Consider the following 24985-nt stretch of genomic DNA (forward strand, 5'->3'; position numbering starts at 1 on the left):
ATAATAAATAATGACATATAGACATTAGAATCTGAGTAGATGTCCGTATCACGGACCGTTGCGAGAAAAAGATGTTTCGTAATACATATCACGTAATAATTATCATTATAATGACCATATATATATGTACAATATTCATAGACATATGATAAATGATTCTATTCGAATACATGAGTTATCCTAATAATTCTTGACATCTCTTATCGTGCATCTCCTCGGCTTTCTCTTGTGCCAAACCTCATAAGGAGTTTTTTATTCCCTATTCATTTTCCTTTATACCCTTATCATCTTCAACATCATCTATTTTATAATTTTGTACTTTCTTCGGTTCCTTCTTTGTATCTCTCGTGTATTTTTTATCCTTTCCTTCATTGCTCTGAAAATATAAATATAAGAGACAGTCAATGAAAAATCCTACTTTCTATAACATAGTTATAATGTAAACAATAAACTAACTCTTTCTCTTGATTTACAACTTCTAATTCTTCTTGTGTTTCTACTTCGTCGTCACTTTCCCAATCGCTACTATGGTCTTCCTTTCTTTTTTTATTTTCAAGTCCGGGTAGTTCAACAGCTGGTTGTGAGCTTAATTTTGGATCAGTTAAATGATCATGAGTTGATTTGCTCTTACCACTAATCTCCTTATTTAATTTCACAGATTCTTCTTCATCTTCCTCTGCTTCTTCACCAAATGATAAAAGATTGAAATCTCTGTAACAAAATTTTTCATTGCAAAAAATAATACTATCATGGCTAAATGCTACAACCATATATGATTTTTACTTTACTCCTGTTGGTTAATTTTTGAACTGTCCTTTACTTTTTCACTTTCCTTTACAATTATTCTTTTTATAATATCAGAAAATGGATTGTTCAATATTTCAGTTTTTCTTATTTTTGGAGGATAAAGTGGCCTATCATTCTATAAAAAATTGGATTATATTATATTTATATTAATTCTTGATATATTTTTTTGTAAACATTAAATTTACCTCATCTATAAGTGCTTCTTCAAGTTCAAACATGGTGTATATAGTTTCTCCTGTAACCTTACAAAAGATTGTATGTTTATTCTGCAATTCTAATGCAGAACCAAGAGTAAAGAAGAATTGGGAACCATTGTCATTTTTTCCAGCTAAGCCATATCAATATTTTTCACCGATAAAAACGTAATTTTGTAAAAAATTTATCCTAAAACACATATATCCAATAATTATCTTTGAATAAAAAAAGAATTCATTTAATTTTTAAATATAGACTCACTTTAAATGGTTCTCCATATATTTTACCACCTTCTCCTGTACCTGTGGGATCACCACCTTGTGTTATGAATTCTTTCATAATTCTATGAAATATATCATCCCAAAGACCATCCATACATAATTGTATGAAATTTCTACACGTCTTTGAAGTTCTTTGTCCCATAATTCTGACTCAATATCACCAATAGTTGTTTTCATTACAACCTAGTTATAACAAATATATTAGTTTGATTAATGTAAAATACTTATAAAATCAAATTTATTAAAATTTATTATTTATTATTGTAATTAATATTAGAAATTATATAACATATTAATATAGAAATTTGGAAAGTAAATAATTATCAGCAGATAAGACGTACCTCTTACCTCCTTTTAATATTGGCTTTATTGGCGAAATCAATTCCATGTGTCACAGCCCCGTTATTCTTGCTGCTTTTATAGTTTTCAAGTTCCTATAGACATATCTACACATTAGAACCTTAATACAACATTTACATTCTATATACAATTTGTTTTTAACTTCTATAACTATTACCAAGTGATCATTCTCCATCTCTCCAATGATCCCGATATTTACATGTCCATGGCACACATCCTTCTCTGTTGATACGTATGCTGCCCCTTTCCTGTTCATTGATTTGAGGTAATATGTATTTCCTATTCTCGCTGCTTTTATTTGAACCATTCCCTTTTCTCTATATACCTCAGTTCCATCATTCTGAAATATAACACATTGGTGATGACTTTGACCACAGATATTAATATTTATTTAGATCAAGAATACAACATACCTTTCAATCCCACAATTAGGTTATCACCTAAATTAATTTTATTCCCTTTTGTCTGCCTAAGCCATCTCCATTGTATGAATCTTTATTTCACCATCAAAGATTTCTATCTTGTATGTCATATGGTTAGCCGACCTAGAACAAAATAGACACATCATAACTTACATATTTGTATTGCTGTTTCAATTCTTTCTAGATATAACATATAATTCTTTGCATCCAATGGCCCCACGCTGGTAATATTCCATGAATCCAATATTGTTTTACTCTTGTACGTGACTTATTATTTCAACAAAATATTGTCTTAAACCTACTCAACACTGTTATATAAAAGAAACGTAATCAAAAACCCTAATTCTGGAAATAGGAGATAAAAAAGTCTATTACGCAGCACGATTTCACAACTACTGACACATTCAGCACTATTTTTCAAGAACGCACGCTCGAAACCCAAAAAAAATATCCGATCTCGTTAGAGAAAATTCCACTCTACACTGATATATAGAACAAACCTAATCAAAAAGCCTAATATTCGTAATAGAAGCCAAAAAGTCAATTGCGCAGCACGATTTCACAGCCACGGACACATTCGGCACTATTTTTCGATAACGCACGCTCGAAACCAAAAAAAAATATCCAATCCTGTTAAGGAATAATTCCCTCTACTCGGATATATAGAACAAACCTAATCAAAAAGCCTAATTTTGGTAATAGAAGCCAAAAAGTCAATTGCGCAGCATGATTTCACAGTCACTGACACATTGGGCACTATTTTTCGAGAACGCACGCTCGAAACCAAAAAAAAATATCCAATACTATTAGGGAAGAATTCCCTCTACTCGGATATATAGAACAAACCTAATCAGAAAGCCTAATTTTGGTAATAGAAGCCAAGAAAGTCAATTGCGCAGCACGATTTCACAGCTACTGACACATTCGACACTATTTTTCGAGAACGCACGCTCGAAACCAAAAAAAAAATATCCAATACTATTAGGGAAGAATTCCCTCTACTCGGATATATAGAACAAACCTAATCAAGAAGCCTAATTTTGGTAATAGAAGCCAAGAAAGTCAATTGCGCAACACGATTTCACAGCCACTGACACATTCGGCACTATTTTTCGAGAACGCACGTACGAAACCGAAAAAAAATATCCAATCTCGTTAGAGAAAATTCCACTTTACACTGATATATAGAACAAACCTAATCAAAAAGCCTAATTTTGGTAATAGAAGCCAAGAAAGTCAATTGCGCAGCACGATTTCACAGCCACGGACACATTCGGCACTATTTTTCGATAACGCACGCTCGAAACAAAAAAAAAATATCCAATCCTGTTCGAGAAAATTCTGCTCTACACTGATATATAAAACAAACCTAATCAAAAAGCCTGATTTCCAAAATATAGGCGAAAAAAGTATACTGTGTAGTACGATTTCACAGGCACTTGCTTTTCTGTTAGTCTGTTTCATATGTGCAGCTTCAATCATAAAATAATCGCCCTTCTGGTTGGAGAACAATCTATTCTATGCAGGGGTAATGAAATATCTTAATTCACAATAAAAATTTAGAATGTAATAGCGATAATACATAACTATGTTGCAATTGAACGTCAAGATCGAAGAAAAATTGAAAAAACTATTAAAAAGCTGCCTATTCAGTAATGCTGATCAAATATTCTAATGGACAGTCGAAATCTAGAATCTTCTACAGCCGATAATAACGGACAATGCGATAGCATTATAGGATCCCGCACTCACACTAGTTCATTTCCCACGTGCATCCTTGTGCGATTTACACTATGTTACATTACTTTTTTTCACATGTAGTATATTACCACCGAAGAAATGTTCACCGTTAGTAGGCTGGAACTTCGTAAAGTAATTAAAACGTCAATCAGCGATATCATTACTTCACGAAATGTTTTAAGATGTAATGTATCACTTTGACGCGTGAGAATATTCCACCATGTGTTACCGGTATGCTCGCTTGCCGCCAACTGGAAGTTGGTTGCAGCCGGATATGCTAGGTATTTTTGTAGCGGGAAAATGTTGCATCTTTGAAATAGCTATGTGATAAAGCATCGATGTAGAATATCAAACGATGTTTCTTATATTTATTAATATCAATCAAGCAAATATCAATATATTTCTGGTACCAAAAATTCCAAATTTCTGTATTTAATTCATGAACTTGAATTATTAATTATTTCATTGTACTAATGGAAGGATACACCATTAGTATCTTCGGCAATAGTTCAAACACATAATAATGATTTAAATAACAACAAATTCATATCCACAATTATATTAGAAAGCTCGCTAAGGCTGTCTGTTTACGATGCAATTGTAAAAGTTGATGAACTAATTTTAGACGAACATGAAGTCACAGATGACGAGTGATTTTGTTTTTGGTAAAAAGAAAATGAAACTATAATGATTACATGCATAAGTACCTTTTATTCACTTTGATAGTTTCACATATACACGTTAATTATTATATTATTATTAATAATTATTATTTTATATATATTATTTTATATATTAATAATTATTATTTTCTTATTTACATAAACGTTTAAAGAAAATTAAATATTACCCTTGGAACAAAATTCCATTACCTGAACATTATTAAAAACTATTAATCCAAATATTTACGGGGCCAAGATTTGATTCTTAAATTTCATACGCAAAATGATATGAAAACACTTTTCCGGAGCAATATCTTTATTTTCCTGCGAATACAGATTCTTTATGTGTATGTATATATAATATATATACACACATAAATATATATATAAATATATAATTATTATTTGTTTATATAATAATATATATATAATATATATATATATTTATATGCTCATCTTAACAGTACATTTATAAATACGTGAATATAACATTTACATGCGTTTCCCTTTTTGTTCCTTTTGAGTTTGTTCAAATATACATAAATAGCGGCATTCGATACTTATACGATAATTAAATCGTCGCGTTGATAAAATAGGTCCGTTTTACATCAGTAGAAAAGAGAAACGTGTTATATTAGAACAGAATATAATGAGACTAGTGGAGTCAATCGTTCAATTGCATTTATTCATTGATCACGATCAAAGATTTTTAATTTCCTTTTTTTTTTTCTTTTTCCTCGATATTTTCATCTGAAATTGCACTTTAGTTCGTTATACTAAAATTAATTTTACTCGACAATTCCGAGCTTTACGACTACGCTTTTGCAGAGATCACAAAAAGAAAGAATAAGACCTTTAACGAATACGCTTTTCGTCATTGCTTCGTTCAATGGAAATTCGATAATTATTTCGAGCTTAACGAAAGTCCAATTTTCCACGTAGTTCCGTTAAATAATTCGACGTTTAAATATCATTTAAATATCTCATTCGCGCATCGAGTTCGTTGAAATTCGGAATGAGCGATTTGTCTGTTTCGCAAACGCCGACGATCGGATGATACAACGCGCACGATATTATTGAAAAAATTACATGTCTCGGTATAATTCATCGTTTCCATCAGCAACATTACAATTATCTATAATTACACGATTTCTATTCGCTTAAAAACGAACGCTGTTAGAACGCTCTTACCGCAATTAGTACACGTACCATTACTATGCTAAACTGTATGTACAAATCCTACTGACATTGCTTACAGCTTACAGATTATGCTACTTATATTAAAAGAGAATTCTTCCTCTTAAATGAAATATTATTATTATATATCTTTTCATTTCGAAATAGTTATTAAGGATATTACGAAGTTTCCGCTTTCCTTCATATATTATGACACTTCTGCGATCACTCTCTATTTTCCTTTTATTTCAAATAAATTATATGCTCTGACAAAATAGTCGAGAATCAAATTATAAATTGTCTCTCTCTTTTCTGTTCTTTTTTTTTTTGTTTTTGTTACTTTACGAATCGGTACGATACATTAAAATATAAAACAATAACAAGTTCTGATACATTTTAGCAATATGTTAAATGATAATGAACATATAAGCAATAGTAAAGCGTTACGCGTTCGCCAAGGCGAATGACAATGGAGAAATATACAGATGTTGATTGCTCGTAGAATCTCTAAGTTGTTCTTCTTTTCTCTTTTTAACAGAATCCGTACAGAAAGAACAATCACGAATAATTATGGAAGATTAATATTACTGTAATATCATACGCACACGCATGTTTATATTAAATATATTATGTATATATATTAATCGCATAAATTATAATTGTACTATGATAATATTAATATGTCGAAACGCGATAAGATCGTCTTCTTTATTTTCGAAAGATACGTTCACGTGTTTGTAACTATATTATTCTATCGAGAGGAAATTAATCAGAGGAAATGAAACTGCAAATGGAATCAAGTAGTGAGAATGGAGAATAATACTATGGAAAATATCTTCGAATTGAATCGTTGAGTTCTTATATATCTACTTTACGTTCTAATGAAGACATCTAATGCTTTAATGTATTATATCGCATGTATGCTTGCATATATACTTTAATTACGGATAATTACTGTACAATAGCGTTCTCTTCTTTTTACACGATTTATGTAGATGAAAAAATGATACGTGCCAACCGTGAGCTCGTGCGTGTGAGCTTATTTTCTGTAAAAATATATATATATATATATATATATATATATATGTATGTATATATGTACGTAAATAGGTCACGATATTCGCTTATAACTTACAGTAATATGTCTTCGCGTAAGGAAAACGTATGGACGGCAGAAGTGGCGCGTTTTGGTCGCATATACTCGAGCATAAACGTAAAACCAAAGATGTAAAATGAAATTGGAATTAGAGTTCTAATTAAAATTAGTATCGTGATATACTGTAATTGTTGCAAAAGTATATACGATAATCCATTTGTAATCTAACTTAAAAGGAAATAGAATAGCGATGATATATATATTAAATATATTTATATATGCATAGAAAATTATCTTGCCCTATTGTCAAGATGATTTACAGTAAAGTAACTAATAACAAGATAGCACTTGGAATCTCGTGAATGGAAAATGTAACTCGAATTTAATTACAGGGCGGAATGATAATAGTAGCCTTATTGGGTATTGCATTTAGCAACGATAATAGTGTTATCAGTAGTAATGATTCGATGATAGTAGCGACGATCTACTCGCATGCAATAATCGCTTAAAGAGTAGGTGCAAATAAAGTGTATACCAAGACAATTATTATACAAATACCTTTTAGGAACTTGAAATTCTATGATAACACGTTTTCTGAATTTCCGTCGAATTCAAATGAAATTTAGGATCAAAGCAGCATTACGATTGTTTTGTACACTTTTAACAGATAGACATATCATTTGATAATTATTCACGGTTAGTTTAAAGTCCTCAGAGTCTTTGTTCCATCACAAAGTTCACTTTATTTCGTAGAGAATTTATCATCTGTTGTTTGTCTCTCATATACGTTTTGTCTTTATAAGATATATGTGTAGATCGGTACGTAACGAAGGAAAATATAAACTGTACATAGAATATATTCGACGAATTAAAATCAAGATATGATTTGACTGGATTATCGATCATTACATTTTTCCTTTTTTAATGCAGTGCAAATATTTCTTTGATAATAATAATGATAGTAATAGTAATACTAGTAACAGTAGTAATAGTGGTGACAGTAGTAGTAATAATAATAACAATAATAATATTCTGTACATGAGTATAAATAATGTAAAAATTATTGAAACGATATGTTAATCCTCAATTATAGTTGATGGGTGAGGCTTTGGAATATTATTATCTAGAGAAAACAGTATATGCATTGCATTATCTTCGAACTTTAATCTTTAGTGTTAATTTACTTCATTTTATACAATATTTTACATTTAATAATATAGTTTTTAATTGGTAATTATAGTTTCCGGTGACTCAATTTTCATGACCTCGATGAAAAAGAAATGTTTACTATCACCCATCAACTAACGACTTTTTGTCTATAATATCTTCCGTACAAAATAGCACGTATACTTTTCTAATTATAGAAATGAAAATTCTAAACTCTATTTTATTACGTCTATTGCTTGAGTCTGTAAGATCTATTCGTTCCTATTGACCATCATAATCGTTATGCTATATAGTATATCGTGATAACATATAAAATACAATTACAGATTTATTTTACGATATGTATATATAGATATATTACCAAACGTATATAATTTCATAGTTGGAGAAAATGGAGACGGAATATGTTACGAAGGCACAAGAAAATCCTGTTTCGTGGATATTTAACAATGTTTCAAATAAGACACATCGAATTTTCGGTTTGAATTCTTCGTGAATTACTATGATTAAAAAATTAATCATTCCTCGCAATCTCGATAGAAGTGCAACGTATACTCCAAATAATCAACACCGTGTTTATTCTTACATATATTCTGCAAAGAAAAACATTTTTAAAGAATTTATAAGGTAACATTGCAGAGTAAAAAATACTTAATTGGAAAGAATAAGATTAATTACCTCTTGTGGCTGTACAGTAGGTACACGAAACCTTAGTATTCTCTTAGGATAGTGAGCAACATCAAGAAGAAAAGATTGATCTCGTTGATTGTTATTTTCAATATCGATCTTTAACTGTGTTTGCTGTTGCATAGTGTATTTCCGGTTACATATTAAAGGCTCGTCGCCACCATGATTCGTTGGTGATGAGCACTGTTGTACTACTTGCCCGTACCAAGGCATTCCACTAAAACGAGGGTTGAAAACTTGAAGTGTTAACGACAGAAAAATGTTATAGTATATACTTACATAAAATGTAACGTAAGTTGGACGTCTGGCATGTACTTAGACAAAGGAATGACACAAGATATATTATTCGGCGTATCCTGTGACGGAGCGGAGCAATATTTTTGATCGATTGAAGTATTAAAGCTTTCTGCCACTATCCACAATTGTGGCTTTGGTTCAGGTGGTAATGATCCTGCAGCATTACTGGCGACTTCCGCCCAATCACCACTACCTTTCTCTCTTCTTGTTCTTTTATGTAGATACTTATAATTATTCTGCGACAAATACGATAATTTTGTATATCTTTCAGAATTATCTTTAACATAAAAGAATTAACTGGCGTTCTTTTACCTCTTTTACAAGTGTTTGTGTACTTGGGTCGGATGGACTTATACCATTCTGGAAACTTTTACTTATTTTACGTTTTTCCTCATATACGTTCAATGGCTGTTCTATGTGATCTGCTAAAAAAACGAAATTACATTTTTCTTTTTACTCGAAACAACAGCGATATTTGGTAATACATTGTTCTAGTAAATCTAGAAGAAAATATAAAAGATATAAAAAATATATGTGACTTACAAATTGATTTCTTTTCCGGAGGATGATCAGGTTGTGGATCTTCGAATTGGTGAATCTTGGCTGTACAACAGAATGTCTAAAACGTAATATTTTCGTTTAAAATACAAGTAATACGAAGAATAAAGACTAATAAAAATTCAGAAAGTTCTACCTGACATTGATTTTCGAATTCGCTGAAATGTCTAGGACAATTCGACGGTCTACCCAATGGAATTGGACTTTTATTCAAAGAAGAATCCACATCTGATCCTTGATCGTTTTCATCCACGTTACTGGGAACAGCACCAGCACCATTCCTGCACCTGCTTAACCAATTCCCAGGAAATTCGCTGGAATTTAACATATTACATTGAAATATCTCAAGCTTAAAAAGAGGCAAAGAAAGCAACTATAGCTTTACTATATTAATAATTACAAACCTATTTTTTTCAAGTTTTGGTTGGGGCCCAGAATGACTAAAGGGATACCAAGTAATCTCTTGAGAATAAAGCTGCTGTTTCGTGTGAGGAGCTTGTGTGGAAAAAGCGTTGGTTTTTACAGATAAACTACCATCCAAGCCTCTATTATGGGATCCATGTTTAGTATACGAAGACGATAACGTACTGTCCAATAACGAATTATACCGGGGCTCGTAATTAGGCGTGCTCGACACTGTCGATGGATGAGCTGGTCTTATAGCCAACATTCCATTGCTAGCTACCGCTGTCCACTCGAGACTGCTACGTTTCTGATATTCTAAGAAGTATAGCGTCGCCATGGCGACTAAGCTGAAATTTAAATGTATTCAATGAAACATTCAAATCGTTTATCTAATATACAAAAAGATTTAGAAAATTTGATGAAATTTTAATTACCAGAATGCCATAATAAGAATAAGTATAACAATGACAATCTGGATAAACTTATTGCTGCATAGCAATTCGTTCTCCCTCTCGCTCTTTTTTCCCTTTCCTTGTACAGTGCTCTTACTATTGATAGAGGATGAGTATTTGTTACTTGATATACTAGAGATTGTACTAATCGAACTTTTCAGACTGTCACCCCTCTTCAGCTTCGCCAACCGCTTATTTATTCGCTCCAGTTGGTCTATTCGAGTCTCCAAGCTATCCGTTACCTGGAAAATTTCACATAGTTTCAAAACGAAGAAATGAAACGAAGAAAAAGGACTGAAGAAACGAAATGAAAGTGGAAATAATAAAACAAATATCTTACTTTGCACAGTTCCTTCACAGCACCAACATTTTCCATGAATATCCTTTCCTTATTCACCATGAGAAAGTTCTCGATTCTCTGGCCATTTGGAAGAACTATGTCTCCAGCTGGTAGCACAGCTTCCGGAAGTATTTGTTGCACTTCTTGCGCTATGACACCCGTGTCTTCTTGCTGCTTGATACCCAAACCAGAATGCTGTGCAAATTCCGGCGCGTATCTGTAACGAACCACTCTCAACTGTTGCACGTTTCGTAATTGCTCACGCGTGTCCACTTCCTGCACGTTTTGTTTCGCCCGTGCATCACTGGGTTGAACAATATGACCAGTCACCTGTGAGCATCCATTAGCGATGTTGCCGTGTAAAGCACGTTATATCTACGTGGAATCTTCATATATATTAAAGTAGCGTAAATGGAATACAATACCTTCATATTGCCATGAACAACCAGAGCTTCGTCAGGCCTGTCCGTGTTAATTCCAACTCGACCGGCATGGAACACGCTATCCGGTGCTGCTCCCCTTTGCCAACCACCCTCTGCACCAACGCCACTGCCTTCCGACTCGAATTGACCAGGATTACTTGCCTGCATCGTTATATTTTTTATGACAATTTTATTTTACTCGTATTCAACTGTATTCAAAGATTAACAGAAGTATTTACAACGACCTAACTATCTCTTATTAGGCAAAGTTCTACTGATCAAGCGAAAATATCCTTGCTTCGAGAAATAAAAGAAAAATAAAATAAGGACAAGGCGAAGAATTCAGCATCGTGACTGTTCTTCTCTAATTAAATATTCCGACAGAATTTTCTCACTCGGATTTAGAGCTTGTAGAACGTTAGCACTTTCGCTCTTGCTCCAATAAATGGAGTTCTAAATTAAGTTGCAACGGGATCGTAATTAAAGGCGTAATTACCCTGACGATTATTCTCTCTGACGCATGAGCTACCACCTGATAGCTGGCTTGATCAACGGTATGAGCGTGCAGGCCGACAACTAAATGAAAATATCTTTGATCCGGATTCGGTTTCCCTTTCTTTCGCATATTGTTGCTGGTCGTTTCGCTGAAGTGAAGACGGCCAACGGTTACCTTTGTAACACGCTCGCCGCCTAGTTCCACCCTAAAAGCAGCTCTATTTTAGTGTAATGTAACCATTTTACAGCTTCTATCGAAAAAACGACTAGAATTTCGCACCAAGGATTCCGAAAAGTTTGCTCGACAATGCTTGTGTTTCGTGTATAAAATGTGGAAAGAAAAAAGAATGCATTTTAATTTGCTCGGCATCTTGCGCGTTTGTCTGTGTACTTACGTCACCGGATGAAACGGTTTCTTGCTCCTGTCGCTTTGACTCTGCTCCACTCTGATCGTTTGCGTCGGAGACTCGACTTTGACGCCGTAAAAGTGCAATTGGAAGCTACTTATCTTCTTGAAGCCTCCGCCGGTCCGGACGAATATAGCCTCGCCTTGAAGCTGAGCGTGGCAAGTAATCTGAATATATTTAACGTGATTACATTCGCTGCATTTATAACGTTCGATGATACAGACGTGATATTGTCGATGCATAAAGATAACGATTAGAGAAGAAAATTTGATTCGATTCTATGTTTATCGTGACATCGCAGTCTTTTCATCGGAACAGATGGGGGTGGTATATTTCAAACGAAATAGAGTAGGGTGGAATGGCTCCTACGAAGACTTCATGGTTAACGCGAACAGGGTTGTTTCCAAAGAAAGGTGTAAGTGTTTACCTGAAAATGATTTTTCTTCTGGCACACGAAAGCATCGTCGGAGTTGCTGAAATTGAATCCTTTGTCCGCGTCAACCCGGTAATGAGGCACTGGTAGCTCTTTTAGATTATGGTCACAGAGAACGTGCCAGGAAGTTTGTTGAAAAGGATGAAATCGGATGCACTGGTAACTGGCGTCTATGTAGCTATTGTCCGCCACTTCGTCGCCATCGAGAACCGCGCTGCTGCTGCTACAGCTATGTTCCACGGTTCCCAGTTCAGGTTCCTGGAGGACCGCCAATAATCACATTTTAAACGGCAAAATGCACCAAAGGTTGCAATTATTTCATAAAAAAGCGTTTGAAGTATTCCAAATCTAAAAGAATGTACTTGAAAAATGAAAAAATATCGGAAATAGCTAATACTTTATAATATTGTACAATAGAAACTGAATTTCATAAGGAATACAAAAATAAATACACAAGAGGTGTGTTGTTTCACGACTGAAGAAAGGTAAAAAGCACAGAAATTGCATTTTTCCTCTTTTTATTTTGCAAAACAAAAGGTGCATTTGTAATACGACTAATACGTAAATGACCACAGGAGAAAAATATGATAAATCATTGTCAATTGCCTGACTTTGATGACGTTTGACAGTGAAAAGCTTGTCTCGATAAATCAAAGGCACGATTCATGCCAATTAATACGTTTAAGATATCGAAGAGATGAAAAGCAAATATAAACCATACGAAATTGAACGAAAGAACACTGGGAAACTAAAGATTGCTTCCACAAAAAGCAGGAAGCGTGACTCATCATATTCCTTCCCGCTAGTCTTCGCGTATGGCTATTTATTTTAGTATAATCATGACAGTAATAAAAAAAGTTTACTCGTTGCACCTGCTTCACATGGACAAGACCATCCTGACTCAATTTTCTCTTCTTGGGCGCCGATTGTACCGACGGATACAACGTGATGTTACCAGGACTAGGATCGTGTGGCAGAGGCACTAAGGTCTGACTTATCGGCTGTTGCGATTGAACATTCGGTGTTCCAGAGGCGAGATGAGACGTAAGCACGGTGTGAGTTAGTAGCATTGGATCCGTGGAGGATGTTAAAGGCGAGGACGGTAGTAGATTTGGTGCATAATTGGCCTGATTGCCTTGGTGATGAAGAAGCATTTCCTGAAGAGCTACCTTTTGATCTGGAATCGCATACGGTTTCTCGTGAATTTTCCACGGAACATAAATCATAATTGCCTACAAAATGCCGGGATACATTTGTATACCGTTAAATCGTAGACTATTCGAATTACACGTTGAACGTTGCATTTTAATAGAATACTTCGGGAAGTACTCACGCGGTGAATGTACATGTTGAGTGTCGTTGTGACCTGGCGGAGAATATGGCGGTTCGCTGCCACTGTCAGGTGGGCTTTCTGGTAATGCATGTCTGAAACGAAGTATCCGAAAAGTGCTGCGTTAGAATTTTCTCCTCAGATCGTAACCTCAGATCGTTGAGGTATCTGAAATGGTCTAATGCTATCGAGTATAATCGCTAGTAATTTCTTTCACAGCTCCTCAAAGTATGTTACCGACTTTGCCATTGAGCTTCTCGACGATTAATATATCACGGGTTTAAATCTATTAACCTATCGAGGAGCGAATTATTTTACAAAAGTCGGCAACGATTAGGGAGGGAACTTGATATTTTGGAAAATTCGATTAAAATTCCCGCGGTTCTGCAGAAATAAAACAGATTCGCGCGAACGGGGGACATTAACGAAGAGATAAGACTGGAACGTTTCTTCGAGAAACGTGAGCACGTAAGCAAGTAGACACTGTTAAATTACTGACATCCTGAAAAGAAAGCTCTTAGTTATCTACTTATAGGAATTGAAACCGTGAAAGGTCTCGAATGACTTAATCCACGAGGTTGACATTCTAGCCCTTAGGCAAACTCGACTTACGGGTGAACGTACGATTGCGGATCCTTGTAAGCGGCGCCATTTGGTACGGTGGTGGTACCGGATGTGCACGTACTCGAGACCGGATGACTTTGGGTAATCGGCGATGGCAATCGAGACGGTGGTTGTTGAGTGGCTGCCGCCTCCACGCGACCACCATGCGTCGTCGTTCCACCCCCATTCTCATTGTTAGCCAGGGTATCCGCGAAATATCTGCCATGGAATAATTAGTCGTTGCAAATGCGAAGACAACGAGGACAATGAATAAATAAAGCGGAGAAAATTATTCTTCCACTGTGGAAACTTGGCAACTGGAATTAACGAGATTATCCTTAACACTGGAACTACCAATTCGGTTAAAATAATTACACTCGGAATTTTCCTCTTTGCAATTGCGAAAAACATATACCTGCTTTTGAAAAAATTAGCGTTGACTCGCATCGAAATAGAACTGTAATTAATACATTAATACATTAACCCTTTGCACTCGAGAGAGGACCCTCGTTGTCATTTAATCAGATTTTAAAGATCGATATTAATCCAACGATGCGTGGAATATCGAAGTAAAATAATTTTACGTCTTAATTTGCATATGATTTCTTATTTACCGTTTTAAAAATATCGTCGACTCTATGACAGAAAGTTTTACTATTTTTCTGTAACGAAATGATTGTCGAGTGCAAAGGGTTAATACATTCTATGTTTAGGTAGCCAATTAAAGATTGGTAATTCTGGTGTTAAAACTTTAACGATTAACAAAATCTAATCCTCAGAGAACTATAATTTTTTTATTACGAATTCTGAGACCTGTCGATCCATAAAGATCCTTTTTCGAAGAAGTAAACGAAATTTAGGCGAAACGTGCTTTTAAAGCCATTTTGTATGTTTTAATGTACTCTCTATAAAAGAAAGGAATTATGGTTCTCTGCGAGTAGCTTTTCAACCGTAAGAGCTAATTTACTATTCGCGTATACCATTAATTCGTCGATCGTAGATTAATCCATAAATTATTTCACCATTTCATTGAAAATTCTAAGACTCGATAATATTTCTACCATTCGTGCAAACTTCTTTTCGCGAATTCGTGAAATTTTACACTCGGGTAACAGTGTAAAATCTCTGATCGAAATAATTTTAAAATTATTTAAAAATTAATTTTTAAATTAACTAAAGCGAAAAGAAAAATTGGATGTTAATGAATCGATTGATATCGACGATTGGAAAATCGAATTACTATTGACGAATCGATGTTAACCACCGATTACGCGTGCCACGATGCCACTCGATGGATCACTCTGACCACGGTGATCACTATCGAGAGGAATTTACTATCGGGAATTGGATTTTTGGGTTTCCCGTTCAGGGCTTTTCCACGAATACCACTTCCGTAACGCGATCTAAACAACGATTTACGTTGAATAACACGTACGATTATATTACTCCTGGTAATTATGTAATTATCCTGTCGCGATTTCAAATCCACGGATCCTTGAAACTTGTACCAATTACCATTGAATATTTTCTTACCGGCTCGAGAACAATTACGCTTTTTCATGCATTCCTTATAACAGTTTGTTCGAAAGAATTTAATCCCGGTTCGTGGTAATCAATGGCATAAGTAAATAGCTTATTTGCTTGGAATTTATTATCGTAGAATTTTAGAAAGGATTGTACACGAGAGTATTATACTCGCGAGGAGATAATAGGAACGAAAGAACGAAGGTTCTTGAATTTCTACATGAATTTCCTTCAGCGTCTACGATTAAAGCTTCCTATAGAATTGAATACAAATTGCGAATAACAATCTAGGGAAATTTCCACGACCCTGTATCCAGTGATATGTAATTAAACAAGAATCGCGATAAGTAAATAATTTTCATTGGATAGATCGACGAGTAAAATTTATTTTTAGAATTATTATTTCTACGTTTCTGCTCAACATAGTCGATTCTCTATGAAAGCGTAAATGAAATATCAAATAGACGCTATGATAGATAATTTCCAGCAGTTATATCCCCATTGGCCTGCAACGTAATAGGGATCCCAGACGAAGAACTGCCATTCGATCGACTGGCGGATAAAATTCCAGCTTGAAAACGACGCGACTCGAATTTACAATTTCTCCGGATCACGAAATTCTACTCGAATCTTCGTGCACACCTCCCACGCGAATTCCAACGGGATCAGATACACGAAATATCAAATAAACGCTATAATGGACAATTTCCAACGGTTTAATTCCCATTGACCCGGGACGCAACCGAGATCACAGATGAAGAACTCCCGTTTGATTGGCTCGAGGATACAATTTATTCTTCGAAATCGACTGGAAGCCGCGATAAATCGCGATAAATAATTCTCCCGGGTGTCGAAATCTCGCGGAAATTTCCCTAGACACACGGTGCTCGTCGATCCCGTGGAATTTCGCGGGAAATCGTGCGCGAGATGCCAAATAAACGCTATAATAGACCATTTCCAGCAGTTTTAATCCCATTGACCCGCGACGCAACTGGGATCAAGGGTGAAGAGCTTCCATTCGGTTGATCCGTGAATGAAATCTGTGACTGAGATCAGCGCGGGGCCTTTAATGGGACGAGTGCGTTAGGTTGGATTACCAGGCCTAACACGGCAAGCACTGATTCCATCAATTCCATCCAGCCTGTCTCTGTCATTATATCATTACACCTCTGCGGTCGCTACCATGCATGATATCTGTCTGCTCTTTCCACACGTGCACGCCACCGTGTGTACGTACACGCGTCGCGACAGTGTACTCCGCGCAGTGTACTCGACAGTGTACTCGACAATATCCGCGTGTGTGTTTGTCCGCCGCTGCCACACGCGCCGCCATTCTTTTTCTTCTGCACGCGTTTCGTGCACACGTTGCGCCTCTGTACACTGTCGACCATAAGTTTCCGATTATCTCTTTTTATCGCGCGTTTTCGGGCACCGTGGACGAGGCCGCACTTCCCGCACAGTGTTCGTGATTTTAAGAAGAAACGTTCGCTCTGTGTTCAATTTTTAAACGGATATTTCGCGATTAGGCACCTCGCGTATGTGGAGATTGTTATATATATATTCCAGTAATTCCGCGAATGCGATCTGTAGGATCTGCAGGGAATTTTACAAAGGATATTTAATATACTATAAAATTGGAGATATTAAAATTTTGTTTTCCAGTAATTTAGATAAATAATCACGCGTTCTGGGATATGATTAACCCCTTGCACTCGAGAGGCGACTCTCAGTCGCCATTTAATCAGATTCTAAAAATGGATGTTAATTAATATATCAAATTTACAATTACTCAACGATGCGTGGAGTATCGAAGTAAAATAATTCTACGTCTTAATTTTCGTACGATTTCTTGTTTACAATTTTAGAAATATCGTCGACTTTATGGCAGTCTTTGAATTACTATTTTGAATTCGAATTTACTATTTTCCGAAAAAATCGTCGAGTGCAAAGGGTTATGGTAGCTCGTATTAAAATTTGTAATAAAAATTTGCTACTTCGTGGATGGTAAAATTGCTTTATGCGATATCTTCGAGGAATGAGTCGAGGGAGATTATAATTCCTAATTTTGGAGTAATTTATGATACACAGAGGTATAATAGGGTTATGTGACCTGGCAATTTCGAAGCGTTTAAGGACTCTATTTATCATGGATCGATGAAAATCGATGTAAAGAGATTGGTAAGTAGAGCGGATCGACGAACGATGAAAATGGATATTCTGTTTGCAGCGAATGTTACACATGCGCACGTGTGTCCGCGATGTAGGCGTCAACGATGGTTTCCAGTCGTCGTCGGACGTCGTCGTTAAAGCAAAACTTTTGAAATCGTGTACACGGATCGTTGAGCGATAACAAACTTTCGCGACGTTCGTCGCTGAGAAGCGAATTTCGAAAGGTCTGCCTTCGAGAAACGAGTCCTTTAAAGAACCGCTGCTAATTTGAATATCAGAGTAATTAATATCGCGCCGAAAACTGAAAAGACACGCGATCCTTTTAATTCGCACCACGATGCGAAAACGTAAAAGTCAATTTATCCTTCCTAATTGTTTATCGTTCTCGTCAGCAGTGGTTTCCGAATTTTCGCAAAATCGTGCAGGAATACGCGAGACGCGCTGTTCTTCGAGCCGGCCTCGAAACCGGTTAATTGGCCGATTGAATTTTAGCCAAAAATTAAGGAATTTCACGCGACCTCGACCTTCCTCGTTTCGAGTAAGATTAATCAGTCGTCGTTTAATCAAACTTTCAAGACCGAAATTAATTAGAATATTAAATTTGCGATAACGTAACAGCGCGGGAGGTATTGAAATTAAGTTATTCTATGCGTTAATTATTATTCGATTTTTTATTCTATTTTTTATTATTTTATGATAGGAAATCTTTGAATTTCTAGTCTTCCGTAGCGAAAAATCGCCGAGTTCAAAGGGTTAATTGCAAGTAATCGATGTATATTCAGGAATAAAAGTTACTTACGTGGCAGGTTGCTCACTGTCGCTATTGATAAAATCTTCCAGCTGCGAGAAGTCCAGGGCTTCGTTGTCTATGCCTCCGACGAAGTCGCCCCGACCTGAATAAGACCAGATGAGACCAAGCTTTATTCGGAGCCTGCTTCGTTATCATTATTGATAAGGATCTTAAGAGATCGCGATAACGCAAATGACTACCGAATACACCTTCCTGTCATGTCGGATAATGGCTAATGGAAATTACATCACTTTCGCGAAAACGAACCTCCTTCCACTGTACATTCCTTCAATTTATTTGCGCGAGGATTACGAAAAAATCTGAAAGATACGTGTACCGTATGTGTAACTTTGCTAATAAATTCTTGCTGCTTAAACTTTTTCGTCTCGTGATATTATTAATCTTACGAGTATTGATAAATCGGATGACTTTTCGCTTAATGCGTAATAAATAGGGATGGGAATAAAAGTTCGTATACAATGAGCGACTAGAAACTTAAATGGCTGCAAACGTAAATTGTGACATAGCAAAACAGTCGATAGAATTCCATATTTTACCGAAAAATGACGCCCAATTCGATAATACGATCCTTCAAAGTCGACTCAGATGTATGGAATATTTAAAAAATATAAAAATTCGTACACCATGGCGAGTAGAGACTTAAATACCTGCAAACGTAGACTGCGACATAGCAAAACAGTCGATAGAATTCCACGTTTTACCGAAAAATGGCGCCCAATTCGATAATACGATCCTTCAAAATCGACTCGGATGTATGGAATATTTAAAAAATAATAAAAATTCGCACACCATAGCGATTAGAGACTTAAATACCTGCAAACGTAAACTGCGACATAGCAAAACAGTCGATAGAATTCCACGTTTTACCGAAAAATGGCGCCCAATTCGATAATACGATCCTTCAAAGTCGACTCGGATGTATGGAATATTTAAAAAATATAAAAATTTGTACACCATGAGCAATCAGAGACTTAAATGCCTGAAAACGTAGACTGCGACATAGCAAAACAGTCAATAGAATTCCACGTTTTACCGAGAAATGGCGCCCAATTCGATAATACGATCCTTCAAAGTCGACTCGGATGCACGGAATATTTAAAAAATATTAGTCTCTAAATAATAATGACAAGTATTCTACGACCATGGTCGAATCCCTTTGTTCCACTGGATAAATAAACGCGAGAAGCAGCTCGTAGAAACAGGTATCCCTCGTTTGCATACCCGAGTTATTTCTTGCAACGAGCCGCCTTTAGGAATGAGGATGCAGGTAATTCAGGTATTCCGTGAGAGAGACATCCGCGTGGGAGTAACGAGGCGTTGCAGGTGAGAACAACCGACGCAGTGGCATGAATATATTTCACCTCGAGGTCTTCCTAAAGGTCTTTCGGCCGAACACGCGTAAGGGATTGATTTCGAAATCGTTCGGCAATACAGACGTCCACCGAACCGCGTCTTCGCTCCATTCAACATTCATCCTTCCACTCCTCTATCCTCCTGTCGTTTAGCATCGAAACGTATTAAACGGGACCTGACGAATTTTCTTACGAAATATCCGTCTTAATTTCGTTTACGACTTCGTTAATTTCAAACGGGTCAGACTGATTTGGAACTAATAATATTCGCAACTGGAAAATCGCACAGGTTCGAATGGGGGAAAAGGAGAGTGACAAAATGAAAAAAGAAAAGAGAATGTGGATGATCTTGAAATGCTGGCGAGATCGAAAGATTACAGGGTTTCGCGCATTAGTTCCAGAAAAAGTTTCAGGACAGGATTCCAAGCATGTCACGCGGTATATCCAACAGATCACGAGATAAATAATTTAGATATTCAAATGACCATTTTTATGAGTTTGAAATTCAATGAAATCCGTTGTATCGTAAAGGCGAGAATCGGAAAGCCGTTAGAATGTCGACATTATTATTCGTGCGAAATACAACGTTCTATTCAGGAAAGGAGAATCGACGGAAAATTTGAAGAAGATGGACTGCATTTAACATTGAGAATTTCCGAATTTTATGAGATTCTGCGCTGCACCTTGGTAATCACGAGAGAAAGTGGAAATCCGTGGAGTAGTGGGAATTTCACGGGCAAATGGAGCTGGAAGCCAACGCAACCGGGGATCAAAGTGTCAATGTACACGAGGTTGTTCATTGCGCTGGATCGTATCGAGATCTCCTCGATCGGATGGAATTTCTTCCTCCGCGATCCTCCGCAGTGAATGCCGCAACGTTGCTTTCCGATTTACGACGCTCCGCTCGATCGCGGAAGATTTCGATCGGCCATCGGTATCGAGAGAAATCGCGGAATCGTTCTAAATTTCGTTCTGAAATCTCGAAACTGCTTGAAACGAATTATACTCGGATCGTTGATGCAAAATTAATCGACCGTTTTTAAATTTTAAATAAAAAATTCCGCATTCGACGATTTGGACTTTGCGATTCTTTTTCTAATTCGCATATATGACACCGAATTCTTCGATATTTCGTCTCATTCCATTTCTTTCTCCACCGATTCAGGGTTAAAATATTCCGAAATTCGGTTAAAGTATTCCCAAACATTCGCTCTTTTCCAAAAACAGGAAATATTTCGCGAAACTTTTTGCATCGTTCGATAAATACGATTCGCGATGGAACTGTCAAGCGTATCTGCCAGAAAACAAAGCGGCAGAATTTATCTATGACAGACGTATTTATCTATAAGCGAAACTCAACAAGCTTCGGCAACTTCGAGCTATAAAGACTGTAAAATGGCGAAAAATAGAATAATAATTCGCGATTAAGTGCGTTAAGCCACGGAGGATGATAAACCACCGAATAAACGTCTCGGAAGGTTGTTTGGAGCCATAGTTTCTCGGGGCAGCATCCTCGTCGAATGAATTTCAACGAGGAAAAGTATCGGAATGAGCTGAGCTCGGCATGGGGCCGATGATGACAGCGAAGAATCAGGCCATGTTTCTCGATTGCGAGCGTAAACGCGCGTGTGTACGAAGAATACAATGCGATCACGCAGCCTGGCTACACTTAAGCGTTTAAGACTCCATGTCAAGTGTCATAACTCGACGCTTCCGGTCGGCCATTCACGCTGCCCGACAAGTGTAAGGGCGCCTTTAAGACTTCGGCATGAAAATACGTACGAGTCTGCTCGACCCATCAATGGACCATGTAGCGTTCGATGCTCGTACACTTCGAACATCGGCACAGTTTTCTCTTCGTTGCCAAGGATCTTCTCGGAATCGAGAAGAGAAAAGAAAATTGCCAAGGACAGATCTAAATTAACATTGTTTTATTCTTAAGTTAATAGCTACGTTACTCATGGATGGATATTTTTTCCTCTTGAATCAGAAAATTTCTGAGATTATATTAATTTTAGGCTTTCCTCTTGTTAGGAAATTTAGGATCCAGAGATAGACTTAACTCTCGTGACTTAATAATATTCCAAGTTCGAACGAACTTTTCCCTATATACGATTGGACAAAGATTTAGGTCTATCAAAAAATAAGTATCGTCGAAATGGGATTTTAAATGTTTAATATCGGAATTGAAAATTTGGGGGTAACACGGTAAAGATCAGACATAATTAGCTAGACAGAGACAAAGATTAGACATAATTAATTAGACATTAATTAGATCGGTGTAACGTCTAACTAAAATGCTGAGATGTAATAAGTAATAGCAAATTTAATGTTAAAATAGATCCGATAATTCGGATTCGAGGAGGCAATTAAAAATTGAAAGGTAAAAGAAATTAGCTAGACGTTTAGCTAATTTTGCGAATTGCAGTGGACGGAACTGTACGAGTATCTCCGTTCCGAAAAGAAGCGTTGCGAATTGGCAATGAATCCCGAGGCGGGACATTTAAATAAATTGCTCTATCTTCTCCGCCCGGACAGAAATTCACGGAATCGACGTGAATGCAGTCGTGATTTGTGACGCGAATGAAACATAAAGATGGAACAAGGACGCTCATCGAGACAGACATTAAAACAAGTTTACGTTTTCAGGCGAACCTGTTTACAGACATTCGCGCAACGGTTTCTGATTCTTCCTTCAAGAGTTTGGAAGTGGCTGCATCTAAAAAGGTAAGACACGATCGACCGAGGACCGGTAATCGTTTGAGAATCCTCGACAAACGCTCCCCGAACTGTCATTTGCATATTCCCTATGCGAAAAACAATTTATCCTCTGACGAAACTTCTTCTATATGTAGGGATACTGTTTGATTGGCAAACATAAAGAATAAGAGATATTGTTTTATTTTAAAATATATATTTTACCAGCTAAATGAGACTGCAAAAGACGACCTTATCGTCTCCAATTGGCATTCGAAGTGCACCAATGACTCAGGAGCGAACCCTGAGTCAACGGATGCTTACTAAAAACCCGATACCTCGCCATACCTTTCCTTATCACATCATTGTATACAAACTCCAAACCAGATATGTATCATCCGAAACAAACCAAAGACCACCGATAGCCAATCTTGAGTCAATCAATATATTCTAAAACCCTTCCCTACCTTACAGAATATACGCATATATGTACGGATATTGTTCATTGACAAATATAAAGAATCAGAGATGTTATTTTATTCTAAAATATATATTTGTTACCATTTAAATGAGACTAGGAGTAAAGTATAAACCAAAAGACTAGGTTTGACAACTGATCTATGATTACGCAACTGACTGACACTCTCACGTCAACTCTTGCTAAAAACTCCTTAACACTAGAACTACCAACCCAGTCAAAATGACTGGTCCCAGAATTTTCCCTTTTCAATCACCGAACACATACACCTGCTTTAAGAATAAAATTGGTATCAACTCGTATTAAGAAAGAACTGTAATCAATATATTCACTCGTATTCATCGTACAGCTGAAATTTCTATAATCTGTGCACGTTATAGTTAGGTACCCATTAAAGATCGGGAGTTCTAGAGTTAAAGGACTATCTCGAGACAGTCCTAGCATCCCTATTTAAACCTAGCAGTCTATGCTAGGTAGGGATCCTTTTATTGTTGTGCTATGAGATAGGGTAGCAAGTAGAGAGGACGAAAGGAAAAGGAAGGGACGCGTTTCGTCCCGGGCCTGCTGGTAGACTCGTCAGTAAGGCATTCTAGCAGGCCCTAATTTGGAAATCGCGGTAGTTCGAGGAGCAACGTGAAAACTCAACCCTGCAGGCGTGCAAATGCGAGATGAATCAAAATCGGGAGTTGAACACAAGCTACTTGAAGCTTGTGACCACGTGACAACACCCACTGAGCAGATCTGTCATATTTCTACGTTAGCGATCAATGTTAAGCTGTGCCATCACTAGCACACATTTCCAGTTCCAGCAGGCTCTGCCTTGGACAGGGATACTTAAGTCGCATAGGAACTTATATTTTATGGAAGTCGAGGATTCATCGAAGACTTGCGAACCTCCTTGAAGTCGGAATCCATCTAGTGGCGAGGGTGAGAATGATGGTCGCTACAGATGTACTACGTCAACAGAAAAAATCAAATTTACACGTGACTATACATCACTTGAAGCACTGGACTTCAAAGTTCGCGATAAAAGTTTCATCCCGATGTTTGTACGAAATCCAGCTTCTAATCTTTAGGATTAGGTGTCCCACTGTCTTAACTTCTTTGCGATCTCTCATAACGATGTCAGAATGCTCTGGTATATTTTCTATAACTCTTCAGGAATTTCTCGAACTAACAAAGTAATAAACTTTTTAAAATAACAGAATTATTACTTTATACGCGTTATTACTTCGAATTCTACATATATGGTTTCGTTATCTGATTATCCTTTGGAGATATTTGGAAAGTCGAGGGGAAAAATATCTGATTATCCTTTGGAGATATTTGGAAAGTCGAGGAGAAAAATTAGGAAGAAACGAGAGTGAAACGAGAAGAAATTATAAGCCGATCGTCTAACGCGGAAATTCGACGTTCCTCTTGTTTCCATTTTCGTTTTCCTTCTTCCTTTCCCGGTTAATTCACGAGGAAAATTGCAGCTGAGGGTCATCGAAGGTGAAAGAAGACACGAGGTCGTGGACACGTGAGAAGAATCCCAAGTGCGTGTTCTTTCGTGAAAAGAATGCCGCCTAAATGCTTGTTACGAATAGTCGCGTTACACATTTTCAGGAATTTATTCC

At 36.5% G+C, this 24985-nt stretch overlaps 1 protein-coding gene across 1 annotated transcript in view; it reads right to left on the reverse strand.

Moving 5' to 3' along the window:
• Positions 1-8308: 8308 nt before the first annotated feature.
• LOC108547679 (myelin regulatory factor-like protein) overlaps positions 8309-24985 on the reverse strand; it is an 82934-nt gene continuing 66257 nt past the window's right edge. The window contains exons 2-18 of the mRNA XM_017900334.1: positions 18828-18921; positions 14345-14554; positions 13736-13827; positions 13275-13579; positions 12397-12660; positions 11958-12136; positions 11564-11768; positions 11071-11229; positions 10646-10975; positions 10288-10547; positions 9853-10200; positions 9585-9762; positions 9434-9509; positions 9203-9315; positions 8873-9126; positions 8585-8810; positions 8309-8499 (exon numbers count right to left, since the gene is read on the reverse strand). Coding sequence (XP_017755823.1) covers positions 8425-8499; positions 8585-8810; positions 8873-9126; positions 9203-9315; positions 9434-9509; positions 9585-9762; positions 9853-10200; positions 10288-10547; positions 10646-10975; positions 11071-11229; positions 11564-11768; positions 11958-12136; positions 12397-12660; positions 13275-13579; positions 13736-13827; positions 14345-14554; positions 18828-18921 — 3368 coding nt within the window. The 3' untranslated portion in view covers positions 8309-8424. The remainder of the gene's footprint in view (positions 8500-8584; positions 8811-8872; positions 9127-9202; positions 9316-9433; positions 9510-9584; positions 9763-9852; positions 10201-10287; positions 10548-10645; positions 10976-11070; positions 11230-11563; positions 11769-11957; positions 12137-12396; positions 12661-13274; positions 13580-13735; positions 13828-14344; positions 14555-18827; positions 18922-24985) is intronic.

The sequence above is a fragment of the Eufriesea mexicana genome, unplaced genomic scaffold (assembly GCF_001483705.2).
Source record: "Eufriesea mexicana isolate 0111107269 unplaced genomic scaffold, ASM148370v2 scaffold4744748252, whole genome shotgun sequence".
Taxonomy (NCBI): Eukaryota; Metazoa; Arthropoda; class Insecta; order Hymenoptera; family Apidae; genus Eufriesea; species Eufriesea mexicana.